Here is a 15,992-nt window from a genome sequence, read left to right as displayed (position 1 = left end):
TATATAACAGTGTGTTTGTAGGATGGAGATAACTAACATTGTTCACAACCCTTATTGCCTTTTTCTGTAAGATGATAATAGGATTCAGATTAGTTTTGTATGTGTTTCCCCAAGTTTCTATACAGTAAGTTAGATATGGTAATAAAAGAAGAGTACAATAAATTGTGTATAATGATCTCAAATTTAATGTGTCTGGTTTTTCTTAAGATACCTAAGCTACGCACTGTTTTTTTCTTTACATAGTTAATATGAGTTTTCCAGCTGAGGTTTTGGTCTATCACGACCCCCAAAAAAGTATAGTCATTTACTCTTTCAAGATGAACATTATCTATGCATATCTCTACTTGAGTATCCGGATGTTTTTTTTTATTACCAAACAAAATACATTTAGAATTACTTATATTTAAGTTTGTTAGTATCAAGCCAACATTTCAGCTTCCCCAGTTCACCTGTAATATTTGTTAGCAACTGTTGTAGGTCTGCACCTGAACACATTTTTGGTATCATCTGCAAAAATGACATTTAAGTTTATCAGAAACATCAATGATATCATTAATATACAATATAAATAATTTCGGTCCTAAAATGGATCCTTGCGGTACCCCACATGTTATCACTTTGCAGGATGATCTGGTCTCCCCCATCTGCACACATTGTTTCCTATTTTCTATGTAACTTTTTATCCAACTGAGCCCTACCCCTCTAATTCCATACTTTTCAAGTTTTCTGAGTAAAATATCATGGTCAATGGTATCGAAAGCTTTTTTCAGATCAATAAAAACTCCAACTGCATACTGTTTATTATCGATTTAATTTGTTAACTCTTCTGCTACCTGCATGAGAGCCATTGATGTGGATCTGTTAGTTCTGAATCCATACTGGCTATCAATCAATATCTCATTCTTATCAATAAAACTGTCCAGACGTGCAACAAAGTTTTTCCAGAATTTTTGAAAATTGAGAAAGTAAAGAAACAGGCCTATAATTTGTAAAAAGAAAAAAATCTCCTGCTTTATATATTGGAATTACTTTGGCTGTTTTCATTTCAGTTGGAAAGGTCCCCATCCTAAAAGATAGATTACATATGAAAGTAATTGGATCTACAATTTCTTTGATTAGTTTTTTAATAAGAGATGTCTATCCCATTCACATCTGTAGATGTTTTATTCTTGAGATTGTTTACAATATCAATTATTTCCATATTGGATACGTCATACAAAAAGATTGTGGATGGATTTCTATCAATGTATTGTTCTGCAATAGCTCCCCCTTGTGGAGGCTTGATCTTCCTTGCAAGATCTGGGCCAACATTTACAAAAAAATTATTAAACTCCTCCACTACCTCATGCATGTTGGTTATTTCCGTTCCATTTACAGAAAAATGATCAATATAGCCTGGTTTGTTATTTGATTTTCCAATTATTGTGTTTATAATTTTCCATGCTCCTTTAATATCATTTTTATTAATTTCTAGTAAGTTATTATAATAATCCTTCTTACGTTGTCTTATAGTATCTGTTAATTTATTTTTATATATTTTATATTTGATTTCTTTCTGTTTAGTTCTATGCTTGATTGACCTAATACCCCTCAATACCTCTGGAGAGAGTGACCTAATACCCCTCAATACCCCTGGAGAGAGTGACCTAATACCCCTCAATACCCCTGGAGAGAGTGACCTAATACCCCTCAATACCTCTGGAGAGAGTGACCTAATACCCCTCAATACCCCTGGAGAGAGTGACCTAATACCCCTCAATACCCCTGGAGAGAGTGACCTAATACCCCTTGATACCCCTGGAGAGAGTGACCTAATACCCCTCAATACCCCTGGAGAGAGTGACCTAATACCCCTCAATACCCCTGGAGAGAGTGACCTAATACCCCTTGATACCCCTGGAGAGAGTGACCTAATACCCCTTGATACATCTGGAGAGAGTAACCTAATACCCTTTGATACATCTGGAGAGAGTGACCTAATACCCCTTGATACCCCTGGAGAGAGTAACCTAATACCCCTTGATACATCTGGAGAGAGTAACCTAATACCCTTTGATACATCTGGAGAGAGTGACCTAATACCCCTTGATACATCTGGAGAGAGTGACCTAATACCCCTTGATACATCTGGAGAGAGTAACCTAATACCCCTTGATACATCTGGAGAGAGTGACCTAATACCCCTGGAGAGAGTAACCTAATACCTCTCAATACCCTTGGAGAGAGTGACCTAATACCCCTGGAGAGAGTGACCTAATACCCCTCTATACCCCTGGAGAGAGTGACCTAATAATACCCTTCTATACCCCTGGAGAGAGTGACCTAATACCCCTGGAGAGAGTGACCTAATACCCCTTGATACCCCTGGAGAGAGTGACCTAATACCCCTTGATACCCCTGGAGAGAGTGACTTAATACCCCTGGAGAGAGTGACTTAATACCCCTCAATACCCCTGGAGAGAGTGACCTAATACCCCTTGATACCCCTGGAGAGAGTGACCTAATACCCCTCAATACCCCTGGAGAGAGTGACCTAATACCCCTCAATACCCCTGGAGAGAGTGGCCTAATACCCCTTGATACCCCTGGAGAGAGTGACCTAATACCCCTCAATACCCCTGGAGAGAGTGGCACCATTTACTTCAGAACCATTTCTTTGTCGTTGCACCTCTGCTTCGTGTCGTTTGAGGCCGATCTTTCTCTTGGAACATTTGTTAATAAAAAAAATATTAAAAAAATTACATCTTCTCCCCAAACCCCAGATCGACCCCAGCGCGGCATGCTCTGCGACCAGCGTGCAGATTGAAGAGTATTACAGCAGGAGCCCGCATGGTGTCATGGAGTTCTACACGGCCAAGTACACCTACAGGCTGGACTTCTCAGGTACACATGCATGCACGCACATGCACACACACACATGTACACACACACACACACATGTATGTGTACACACACACACACACACACACACACACACACACGTAACTTATGTGGTACTACTTTATCATGCAGTGTTATGGAGCCAGTTTACCAGACGTGATATTTAGCCTACAATAACCTAAGTGGGAAAATAGATCTTTATAACATTATGACATGACCACAACATCATTATGACATGACCACAACATCATTATGACATGACCAGTCCTGCCTCAGAAAACTGTATTTTAGGCTTGGTTCCTGTGAACCTAATTGTTACCTTTGCTTCCCCTCCTAACCAGTAATGAAACGGATAAACGTGACAACAGGGGAACAGCAACCGATAAAGCGCTCCCTCCACTCGGCAACTGACTTCAGGTAAGTGTGAGCAGCTTATAGCCTCATGGGGTCTCGGGTTAGGAGCCGCACTCGTCCCTGGGTTCAAGACCTGAGCTACGCTAGTCCCTGGGTTCAAGCGCACCTCTGACTAGTAGGGGTGTAACCAGTGATGCAGTGGTGGTACCACTCTGTACCACGCCGTCCTAGCAGTTCGCTGAGCAGAAGTGCGCGCATGGATGTGCACGCGCGCGCACACAAAAATGCGTTCACAACTTTCACTCTACTGTCGCGCCGTGCGCCAAGTACCCGGCACTTATCACCTAGTCTTTGCATAGCATAACAAAGAAAGAGAAGTGCAAGACCAAAATACAAGCCCTGTGGGGGGTTTGCTTGAGCTGGTCTGTGCACACGCGAGGGAACATGTATGCGCGTGCACATCCGCATTTTTTTGTGAAAAAAATTGTTAGAAGTGGTTAACATACCGCTATAGTCGTTCGGTACACACCTAAGGTCCAGTACTGAAACGGTTTGGTACGGATACGTGTACCTTTACACCCCTACTGACTAGATGTCACAGAGGAGGGAGCAAAATGCGGTTTTCGGGAGAAGAGTGGAAGGATAGATAATAATAACATAAGTTACACTGCATCGTCTGAACATACCTGGCGTTGTGCATTAGGTTTTGATATTCTATATTGGGCGGCACACACAGGAACACACGCATGCAAATGTTGGGTCGCCGATGACATTTCGTCTCTGCGCTTGACCCATCCCGTCTTCCTTCCCCCCCCAAGGGCAGCCGGGAGCAGACATGGGCTGCGGCGTGGGGCCGCGCCCCGGGGACCAATCCCAGTGCTCCTGTCCGTCTTCGTCAGGGACGCGACAGCGTTGGCGATCTGTTTTGCATGTTTTTCTATTGGGTTTATATTCTGGAGGGGAAACTTTTGCGAGCACAGGGAGAACATGCAGACTCCACACAGAAAGGCCCGGGAGATACCCCACCTGGGTACCTGGCAACCTGTTCCCCAAGCGGGAATCGAACCCACGACCTTCGAGCTGTTTTTGTTTGTTTTGTTACACATATAAAAAACAATTACATATAATACAATATAATAAAGAGATGTGAAGGAGAATTGCCTAAAAACCCTCTAGTCTAGGGGCTTGTATGTGGCATTCTCCAAACACACACACAGACCATTCATTCACAATACATACAAGCAGGTCTACGGATAGACACTGAAGTAGGCACCTAGTAGCTGTGAGGAGACGGTGTTAACCACTACATCACCGTGCTGTGAGGAGACAGTGTTAACCACTACACCACCGTGCTGTGAGGAGACAGTGTTAACCACTACACCACCGTGCTGTGAGGAGACAGTGTTAACCACTACACCACCGTGCTGTGAGGAGACAGTGTTAACCACTACACCACCGTGCTGTGAGGAGACAGTGTTAACCACTACACCACCGTGCTGTGAGGAGACAGTGTTAACCACTACACCGCCGTGCTGTGAGGAGACAGTGTTAACCACTACACCACCGTGCTGTGAGGAGACAGTGTTAACCACTACACCACCGTGCTGTGAGGAGACAGTGTTAACCACTACACCACCGTGCTGTGAGGAGACAGTGTTAACCACTACACCACCGTCCTGTGAGGAGACAGTGTTAACCACTACACCACGTGCTGTGAGGAGACAGTGTTAACCACTACACCACGTGCTGTGAGGAGACAGTGTTAACCACTACACCACGTGCTGTGAGGAGACGGTGTTAACCACTACACCACCGTGCTGTGAGGAGACAGTGTTAACCACTACACCACCGTGCTGTGAGGAGACAGTGTTAACCACTACACCACGTGCTGTGAGGAGACAGTGTTAACCACTACACCACCGTGCTGTGAGGAGACAGTGTTAACCACTACACCACCGTGAGGAGACAGTGTTAACCACTACACCACCGTGCTGTGAGGAGACAGTGTTAACCACTACACCACCGTGCTGTGAGGAGACGGTGTTAACCACTACACCACCGTGCTGTGAGGAGACAGTGTTAACCACTACACCACCGTGCTGTGAGGTGACAGTGTTAACCACTACACCACCGTGCTGTGAGGAGACGGTGTTAACCACTACACCACCGTGCTGTGAGGAGACAGTGTTAACCACTACACCACCGTGCTGTGAGGAGACCGTGTTAACCACTACACCACCGTGCTGTGAGGAGACGGTGTTAACCACTACACCACCGTGCTGTGAGGAGACGGTGTTAACCACTACACCACCGTGCTGTGAGGAGACAGTGTTAACCACTACACCACCGTGCTGTGAGGAGACAGTGTTAACCACTACACCACCGTGCTGTGAGGAGACAGTGTTAACCACTACACCACCGTGCTGTGAGGAGACAGTGTTAACCACTACACCACCGTGCTGTGAGGTGACAGTGTTAACCACTACACCACCGTGCTGTGAGGAGACAGTGTTAACCACTACACCACCGTGCTGTGAGGTGACAGTGTTAACCACTACACCACCGTGCTGTGAGGAGACAGTGTTAACCACTACACCACCGTGCTGTGAGGTGACAGTGTTAACCGCTACACCCGAAATCACAACCAATTGCTTCCATGGGCTTCACAGATCAAGAAGAAACGCCACAATAGATCCAGAACAAAAAACACATCTTGCAACACCCGCAGACTTTCCCAGATGAAGATAAGGAACGACTCCCTGAAACCTAGCAATAGGAAGAAACCTCTGAGCTGTTCAAAGGGGATCCCCCGTCAGGATGTGGTGATATTATAGTGTTGCTATAGATGATAGATGGATGGATGGAGAATAGAATACGCTAATAATTGGTATGTATGTATATACACATGTAATAAAACACATATACATACATACATAGTAGCAATAGTATCTAAAGCGTTTAAGAACATTTTAAGCAAAAAAAGCATAGGAATACAAGCGCTGGTATGAAAAACAAGATGAAGGCTCAAGATCACTCTCCCCAGGGGGCAGGAGACTCACTCAGATCCAGTGCCCTGCAAGAAGCCATTGTTGTGCGGTGTGAGCCATTGGAAATAAGTGCTTCCAGTGCAGAGCGGTTCAGAGCGGTTCAGAGCGGTTCAGAGCGGTACAGATCGGTTCAGAGCGGTACAGAGCGGTTCAGAGCGGTGCAGAGCGGTACAGAGCGGTTCAGAGCGGTACAGAGCAGTTCAGAGCGGTTCAGAGCGGTTCAGAGCGGTTCAGAGCAGTTCAGAGCGCTGCAGAGCGGTTCAGAGCGGTTCAGAGCGTTTCAGAACGGTTCAGAGCGGTGTGGTTCAGAGCGGTGTGGTTCAGAGCCGTGCAGAGCGATGCGGTACAGAGTGCTGCGGTTCAGATCGGTGCGGTTCAGAGCGGTGTGGTTCAGATCGGTGTGGTTCCGAGCGGTTCAGAGCGATGCGGTACAGAGTGCTGCGGTTCAGAGTGGTGCGGTTCAGAGCGATGCGGTACAGAGTGCTGCGGTACAGAGCGGTGCGGTACAGAGTGCTGCGGTACAGAGCGGTGCGGTACAGAGTGCTGCGGTTCAGAGCGGTGCGGTACAGAGTGCTGCGGTACAGAGCGGTGTGGTACAGAGCGGTGTGGTTCAGAGCGGTGCGGTTCAGAGCGGTGTGGTACAGAGCGGTGTGGTACAGAGCGGTGTGGTACAGAGCGGTGTGGTACAGAGCGGTGTGGTTCAGAGCGGTGTGGTACAGAGCGGTGCGGTACAGAGCGGTGTGGTTCAGAGCGGTGCGGTTCAGAGCGGTGTGGTACAGAGCGGTGCGGTTCAGAGCGGTGTGGTACAGAGCGGTGCGGTTCAGAGCGGTGTGGTACAGAGCGGTGCGGTTCAGAGCGGTGCGGTTCAGAGCGGTGTGGTACAGAGCGGTGCGGTTCAGAGCGGTGTGGTACAGAGCGGTGCGGTTCAGAGCGGTGTGGTACAGAGCGGTGTGGTACAGAGCGGTGCGGTTCAGAGCGGTGTGGTACAGAGCGGTGTGGTACAGAGCGGTGTGGTACAGAGCGGTGTGGTACAGAGCGGTGTGGTACAGAGCGGTGCGGTTCAGAGCGGTGTGGTACAGAGCGGTGTGGTACAGAGCGGTGTGGTACAGAGCGGTGCGGTTCAGTGCGGTACAGAGCGGTGTGGTACAGAGCGGTGTGGTACAGAGCGGTGCGGTACAGAGCGGTGCGGTTCAGTGCGGTACAGAGCGGTGTGGTACAGAGCGGTGTGGTACAGAGCGGTGTGGTACAGAGCGGTGTGGTACAGAGCGGTGCGGTTCAGTGCGGTAAAGAGCGGTGTGGTACAGAGCGGTGCGGTACAGAGCGGTGCGGTTCAGAGCGGTGCCGTCACTGTGTCCGATATGAAAGACACAGTAGACCTGAGGCTCTTCAACCTTTCCACCTCGGGACACAAATTGAGTCAATTTAGTCGCTCGTTAAAATATGAATAATTGCCTCACGGAGGGCCCCAGAAGTGACAGGCGTGCAGCCATTTTTGGGTACCAAGCCATAGTTTAGGAACATTGTCATAGACCAGGGCGATTTATTGTAATATAGTTCCAATCATAATGCCGGCAGGGGGTAATGCAGATAGCTTGTGCTGACACAGAATATTTACTCTCTAAAGAGAACAAGTCATGTTTGATGCTATGTTATGGGTTGTTATTACTACTTTGATGTTATGACAGGGTTATTACTTTGATGGGGTGCACCCTACCGCCCCCCCCCCCCTGTTTGTCTCCCCCCAGGGATAAGACTATGGGCCATCAAAACAAGAAACATGGTTCCTCAACAGGAACCTACTGAGAGACATACTGTGGAGAGTTGTTCCGATACCGTATCGGAAATGCCGCCGATACTGCCTAAAATGCTGGTATCGGTATCGGCGAATACGCCGAAAGTCTAGCCTCCGATACCATATGACGTAATTTATCAACAACACTGCGGTCTGCTGAGTGAGCATTATAAAACAAACGTTTTTAATCGAGCGTGAATTAAAGTGTCAATGCTGTTTGTCATTTTAACAGCAGATACTTTCTTAAATGCCAATGCCATCGTCCCGAGAGAGGGGTGTTGACGGGGAGCTCTGATGGGTTCGCTTGCTGGTGTTATTAGCATTAGCTGAAGCGCTAACCGAAAGCTAGTTTTAGCTTTAACGTTACCTTGGCTAAAGTTGGGGCTATTCATAATCCAGCAATAATGGCTGCAGACCTGCAAGCAAAGTACAGCAAGTTGGCACATGAGTATTCCAAGGTAAATCACTTTTTCATCAGTAACGTTACATTGTTTGTATTTCCATCTAACGTTAGCTAACGCTAACCTAGCTCACGCTAATGTGGCTAACTGATCGACCTCTCGCACACAATTAATGACATGTTGCGGACAGCCATATCGGTGACAATGTTTAGCTTTTAGTGCCAAATGATAAGAGTCTGAGGCGGAGTCTCAAAAGAGAATGTTGAATATTTATTTGCATTAAAAATCACAACAGCGCCTCTGCTACAAACTGAAGTTACCGGAGCCTTTCTGGAGTGCAACAACGTATAACGTCCGTGCGGAATCAATGTCTCAACAACCATTCCGTGGGTGAACTCATTGAGATAGTTGTCAATTAATGATACTAATACTAATCTATACAATCACCTGTTGTTGAATAAATACCATTACTTTATAGTTATTACTAAAAAAACAGTATATATAAAACAGTAGCTGTAAAAAATTTAAAAAAATAAAAAAAAGGTTTTATAATTTTATATATATATATATATATATATATATTTTTTTTTTTATGTGTGCACTGGTATCGGATCAGTATCGGTATCGGCCGATGCCCAAAGCTTAGGTATCGGAATCGGATCGGGAAGGAAAAAATGGTATCGGAACATCTCTACTGTAAACGCTGATTTATTATTGGGCCCTCGACAACTGTCTGTCAACAGAAAAGATTGTTTCTGTCATCTCCATGGTAACTCCCAACTGTTTTGTGTTTATCTCTGTCCCCCTCTGTCCCCTCTTAGGTACAGCCAAAACCAAAGTGAAACCACAAGTATATCCACAGCAAGGTTGGCATTTCATCCAATCACACTGTGTCTGACATAACATAATACAGTATGACAGTGTCTGTGATATAACATACAGTATGACGTGTCTGTGACATAACAGAATACAGTATGACAGTGTCTGTGACATAACATAACACAGTATGACAGTGTCTGTGACATAACAGAATACAGTATGACAGTGTCTGTGACATAACAACATACAGTATGACAGTGTCTGTGACATAACAACATACAGTATGACAGTGTCTGACATAACATAACACAGTATGACAGTGTCTGTGACATAACAGAATACAGTATGACAGTGTCTGTGACATAACAACATACAGTATGGCAGTGTCTGACATAACATAATACTGTATGACAGTGTCTGTGACATAACATAATACAGTATGACAGTGTCTGTGACATAACAACATACAGTATGGCAGTGTCTGACATAACATAATACTGTATGACAGTGTCTGTGACATAACATAATACAGTATGACAGTGTCTGTGACATAATACAGTATGACAGTGTCTGACATAACATAATACAGTATGACAGTGTCTGTGACATAATACAGTATGACAGTGTCTGTGACATAATTAGGGATGGGTACCGTTCATATTTGAACCGATACGGTACCGGTACCTGTGAATCGATACCGGTACCCAACGGTACCTTTTTTCGGTACTTTAGTCTCTAAAAATGTAATCTACCTACCTCAGTTGTGAAAAAAAATCCAAACTTCAAATAACCACACTTTCGACCGTTTTCGGCTTGCCATTGCCCCGACTGCTTTGTTGTTGAATCAAGTCAAATCCTAGGTAAGCATATATTGTGCGTGTGAACGCTGACATGAAAAGAAAAAAAGTAAAAAAAATCAAAAAATCTCACGTGAATCGATACTCGGTAGTACCGACGTGTTTCGGTAAGTACCTTTAAAAGTGGTCACGCAAGTCTTACATCTCTGGATGTATAGTTGTGTTTTATGAGCTGAGGGGTTATATGCATTTGTGGAGGTTGTGCTTAGTTAATCATTGATCTCTCAATTCAATTAAAAGGTTTGATTTATTGGCATGTATGTCAAACAATTAACAATATTGCCAAAGCAATAATAATAAGCTATCTCTCTCCCTCTCTTTCTCTATCTCCCTCCCCCCCTCTCTCTCTTCTCCCTCCCCCCTCTCTCTCCCTCCCCCCTCTCTCTCCCTCTCAGGTTTATTTGTGATAATTTGGCTCTACCGGTTCCTTGTCACTGGGAGAGAATCAACACAGATGAGCCATATCAGGTGAGAGAGAGAGAGAGCGTGTGGTTTCCCTCATTCTTCTTCTGTGGTTTCCCCCTGTGTGGTTTCCCTCATTCTTCTTCTGTGGTTTCCCCCATTCTTCTTCTGTGGTTTCCCCCCTTCTTCTTCTCTGGTTCCCCTGTGTGGTTTCCCTCATTCTTCTTCTCTGGTTTCCCCCTGTGTGGTTTCCCTTCTTCTTCTTCTGTGGTTTCCCCCTGTGTGGTTTCCCTCATTCTTCTTCTCTGGTTTCCCCCTGTGTGGTTTCCCTCATTCTTCTTCTCTGGTTTCCCCCCGTGTGGTTTCCCTCATTCTTCTTATCTGGTTTCCCCCTGTGTGGTTTCCCTCATTCTTCTTCTGTGGTTTCCCCCTGTGTGGTTTCCCTCATTCTTCTTCTCTGGTTTCCCCCTGTGTGGTTTCCCTCATTCTTCTTCTCTGGTTCCCCCTGTGTGGTTTCTCTCATTCTTCTTCTCTGGTTCCCCCCGTGTGGTTTCTCTCATTCTTCTTCTCTGGTTCCCCCCATGTGGTTTCCCTCAGCTCGTCACGTTGGGCAGAGACACGTACGAGTTCAAAGAAGTGGCCCGGTTGTACGAGAGGACAATGATAATGCCGCTGAAGTCCATCCAGAGGATCCAGAACCTGGACCTGTGGGAGTTCTTCTGCAGGTAGAGACACGTCAGGGGGACCTGTGGGAGTTCTTCTTCTGCAGGTAGAGACACGTCAGGGGGACCTGTGGGAGTTCTTCTTCTGCAGGTAGAGACACGTCAGGGGGACCTGTGGGAGTTCTTCTTCTGCAGGTAGAGACACGTCAGGGGGACCTGTGGGAGTTCTTCTTCTGCAGGTAGAGACACGTCAGGGGGACCTGTGGGAGTTCTTCTTCTGCAGGTAGAGACACGTCAGGGGGACCTGTGGGAGTTCTTCTTCTGCAGGTAGAGACACGTCAGGGGGACCTGTGGGAGTTCTTCTTCTGCAGGTAGAGACACGTCAGGGGGACCTGTGGGAGTTCTTCTTCTGCAGGTAGAGACACGTCAGGGGGACCTGTGGGAGTTCTTCTTCTGCAGGTAGAGACACGTCAGGGGGACCTGTGGGAGTTCTTCTTCTGCAGGTAGAGACACGTCAGGGAGCAGGAAGGGAGACGGAAGTTATTAAAAGGTGCTTCAGATCACATTCAGCCACTAGATGTCGCACTAGAGCATCAGCATGACATTCCAATCAGGTTTGATTGATTGATTGAACAGAGTACAGCTCAATACATACAATTGTTAAGGGGATGCAGACCAGAGAAAGACTTTCGTCTTGTTTACATCAGGGTCCCCCATTTTCAATTCATCATAACATATATGACATACATGACATACAGATAGACAGTACTGCTACATCTATACATTTATGACATACCAGATTTGCAAATACAGTACTGTTTGTGATACAAGAAGAGTCCAGAAAAGAGAGTATATACATTTGACGTAGAAACTGTACTTTGGAGGAGGTTGGGTAGGTGGGGTGGGGTTGAGTGGGTGGGGGGGGGGCGGACTGTACATTGGAGGTGGTTGGGTGGGTGGGAGGGGGGGAGGTTGGGTAGGAGGGGTGGGTGGGTGGGGGACACTGTACAACTGTACAAGCAAAACTGTACATTGGAATATTGACAACCATACTTGGTCATTTACTGTACATTGGAGGGGGTTGGGTTACAGGGGCCAGTTTCAAATTGCAGTCTCCCGTAGGTGTTCTTTGAGAGTGGTTTTGAAAGTGGGTAGTGATTCACATTCCTTTACAGCTTTGGGTAGGGTGTTCCACATTGATGTGGCATAATTGCTAAACGTGTTTAGTCCCTTGTTTGAGCCGAATCTGGGTTTAACATGATTTGTGGAGCTCCCTCTGGTGTTGTGATTGTGGTATTCACTGACCTTTGGGAAGTATTTTGACATGTACATGGGTACCTTGTGCCTTCCACATGGGGAATTGAGATGTAGGGAGGGGATAAATGCCTGCAACATTTATTACATTTATTTTGGATCCGCTAAATGTTTTTAAAAGGAACAGGCCAACTATATATTATATATTTTTGACGTTAGAAAGGTGCACAGGTGACGTGAAATCACTGCACCCAGACAGCAGTGGTTTGGCAAAAAAAAATTGTGAGTATATATCTGCTTAGAAAACGAAAATGTCTAATTACATTTTTATCAAAGGAAATTACAAAAGTATTGTAAACACAACATAGTACTGTGATATTCTGATATATATATATTTCTTTGTGTAAATAAATAAAAAACTAAAAATGGCCAAACCGCATAGAAAAAGCTATGGTTTCAAATCCAAACTATCCCTTTAAAATAATTTCCCATGTATAAACATTCTCCTGGGTTTATATATTTGTCACGTATAAACAAGATTTACAAACAAAATATTGCTCAGACTGATTAATTGTGACTCATCAACACCCCCTGGTTGTATGCACACAGGTTAGCAACGAGAAAGCATCGATAAAGACTCCATGAGTCCAGAGTGTTTTGTACTGGCAGAGACCTCCATTGTTGTCTAGGAGTAGAAGACTTGATGATTTGATTTGTGTTACATCTGCTGCGGAAATGGCAAGAATCCCATCACGCCTTTGTTTGTTAAAAGTCCAACATGTGTTTTTGCTGGAGCTTTGAGACAAATCCTTTTGTTTAAAGAAAAAAATCAAGTAAACAAATCCTTAGTGGGAAGTCCCCTGACCTCAGACCAGCGACGTGTCACGAAGAGCAGTTTGACCTCGCTTTGATTTTATTAATTTTGATATATTCTTTTAGAAATTGAACAGTTATGTTACTGTGACGAGAATGATTCCATCAGCAATCCTCAGTTCATATCAATGTGTTTTAAAATGTATTAAATGGATGAACAGGCATTCATTTCGAATAACAATTCTGCACATCGACGCAGCCGGATTCCCATATTCATAGTGATTTCATCTCAAAACACGTCCGCCTGGTGGTTTTGCCCTCTGAAAACACGTTGCGTGTTTTGTTCGAATGTCAGCCAGAGTTTTGGGTGTATTCCTATAGTCTTACCGGGATGGTTTCAGCGTTGGAGCTGGACTCTCTAGCGATGGTGGCGGAGAGGAGGAGCCTTGCTAAGCTCCAGGTCATCAGGGAAAACCCCTCCCACCCACTACACACAGACTTGGCTGACAGGAGGAGCATATTCAGTGCTAGACTAACACTACCTAAATGTAGCACTGAACAGCACAGGAAGTCCTTCATTCCGACAGCCATCAGACTTTACACTGCATCACTGTGCCTCACTGCATCACTGAGCACAGAGTGACAGTTACCATCTTCCTGGACTTTTACTTTTAAAACAACACTGTTCAATATTACACTTACTGAAGACTTCTGTATATTTTTACTGTATATTTTAGACTAGAATGTATACATAACATATATATTCTATTCTTATACTTAGGCTATTTGTTTTGTTATTATTATTCGTGACTTTGTACTGTCTAAATGTTTACTGTGAGCGATTTGTAGCGTAAAATTTCCCTCTGGATGATTAAAGTATTTCTATTCTATTCTAAACTCGCACAATGAAAAAGAGACTGATCAATACTATACTAACCATTGTGTCTTCCATGTTCCCCGGTCCTCCCCAAAGGAAAAAGACACAGTTGCGGAAGGTGAAGCGCATGCCGGAGGTGGAGGAGAGGATGCTCTTCCACGGCACGGCCCACAGCAACGTCCAGGCGATCTGCACGTACAACTTCGACTGGAGGCTGAATGGGAGCCACGGCAACGTCTACGGCAAAGGTACACCGTCCCACATGTTGTGATGTATGTTTACGTTTTTATTTAGGATCCCCATTAGCTTTTGCACTTGACAAAAGCTATTCTTTCTGGGGTCCGGGACTTGCAACAATACAACAATATTCAAGACATTACATTACATCATTATCAACATCAATTACATCATTATAAACCTCATTAACAATCTCATCCTCAGTTAACACTTTGAGTGCCAGGGACGCGATTTGTCGTTAGTTCATGCCGCCAGTTGAGTGCCACCAACGACATATAGCGTTTGTTTGTCGTATTTATTTTTATTAGCGATTTGAATTCATATTTTATCAATCGAGCCTCACGCTAGTGTTGCAGACTCTCTCTGAGCTCAATTGGGAAAATACCGCCCCCTATCGTCTCTCCCTGTGTAACTGCACCCCATTGGTTTAGACTGATGGGGGGGGCGGTCCAGCCTCCTCATGTTACTCTCCGGCGAGGCATCTGAAGAGACCCAAGTTGATCGCCGACCCTCAGAACAGTGTGGATTATGTATTTCCAGTACCCAACGCTGAATCAATAAACGCGATCGATATTTGGAATGGCGATCAGGAATTGGAATAATCTTTTTGGAGAACATCTGATATGAGGTAAGCAATTTATTTGACCAGTCTTGGGGTAATCGGATCCATTTGGACCTATATACGTTGATATATATGTGTGTGGGTGTGTCTGTGTGTGCACGCTGATCAGGAAATGAGAGAATATATTTTTCAGATCGCTTCTCTAGCGTGCATAAGTACACATATACTATCGATAATCTAGCGTTTATTTGAAAACGATTAATAAATAGGCCGAAAAATTACAACGTTTTTTGTGTATGCCAGAATATTCCAGTAAAGGGCGATTATCACGGAATCTATATATTTTCCTGAAAAACGAGGGCTTTTCAAAATGCTATAAAACCGAAATGAACCGATTATTAAAAAAAAAAAAAAAATCCGTCTCAACAATGTTGACTGCAAACAAGTCATTGATAAACGATAGGCAGATTAGACACATAGCCATAATTTAAAACAGAGATTATGCGTTTAGAGCGCTATCATTGAAGTGGGTGGTGGCATCCAACGATAAATAGTGCACGCCACGCTGGCAATCAAAGTGTTATGGATGACATTGTACAAGATACTTATTAGTATAAAGCATTCAAATCAAATAATTAAAATCAAATAAATAGTGCTTCCTGAGCAGCACTCACTGCCATCAACATAAATACAATTAACAGTCAATTGGTTTTCACCGCTCTGCCATAAGGATTCAGTGCATGCTTGCTAGTAGATGGTATTAAAAAAAAATCTTGAAAGTGGATTTGGATTCTATTTCAGCGAAGTAGCTTGGCAATGAGTTCCATTCCATGATAGCAAAGTCACAGAAGATTTGAGTAGATTTGTCCTGGGTTTAGGTGCCAGTAGATGGCCTGACGTAGCTTGTCTGGTCATATGGTCATGTTCTTCTCTTATGTAAACTATATGATCATAAAAATACTGTATTTATAGTATACAGTATACTACATACTGTATGTAGTAGTAGTAATTTTATTCAGTCATCACACAATACAA

The 15,992-nt window shown here is 44.6% G+C and overlaps 1 protein-coding gene across 1 annotated transcript in view; it reads left to right on the top strand.

Moving 5' to 3' along the window:
• parp11 (poly(ADP-ribose) polymerase family member 11) overlaps positions 1 to 15,992 on the top strand; it is a 34,459-nt gene that overhangs the window by 12,907 nt on the left and 5,560 nt on the right. The window contains exons 3-8 of the mRNA XM_084331173.1: positions 2,763 to 2,883; positions 3,222 to 3,297; positions 9,296 to 9,340; positions 10,546 to 10,618; positions 11,150 to 11,277; positions 14,255 to 14,406. Of these exons, the coding sequence (XP_084187299.1) occupies positions 2,763 to 2,883; positions 3,222 to 3,297; positions 9,296 to 9,340; positions 10,546 to 10,618; positions 11,150 to 11,277; positions 14,255 to 14,406 (595 nt within the window). The remainder of the gene's footprint in view (positions 1 to 2,762; positions 2,884 to 3,221; positions 3,298 to 9,295; positions 9,341 to 10,545; positions 10,619 to 11,149; positions 11,278 to 14,254; positions 14,407 to 15,992) is intronic.

Source organism: Notolepis coatsorum, assembly GCF_963971535.1.
Source record: "Notolepis coatsorum genome assembly, chromosome: 15".
NCBI classification, from domain to species: domain Eukaryota; kingdom Metazoa; phylum Chordata; class Actinopteri; order Aulopiformes; family Paralepididae; genus Notolepis; species Notolepis coatsorum.
This window is presented reverse-complemented; position numbering and strand designations above follow the sequence as displayed.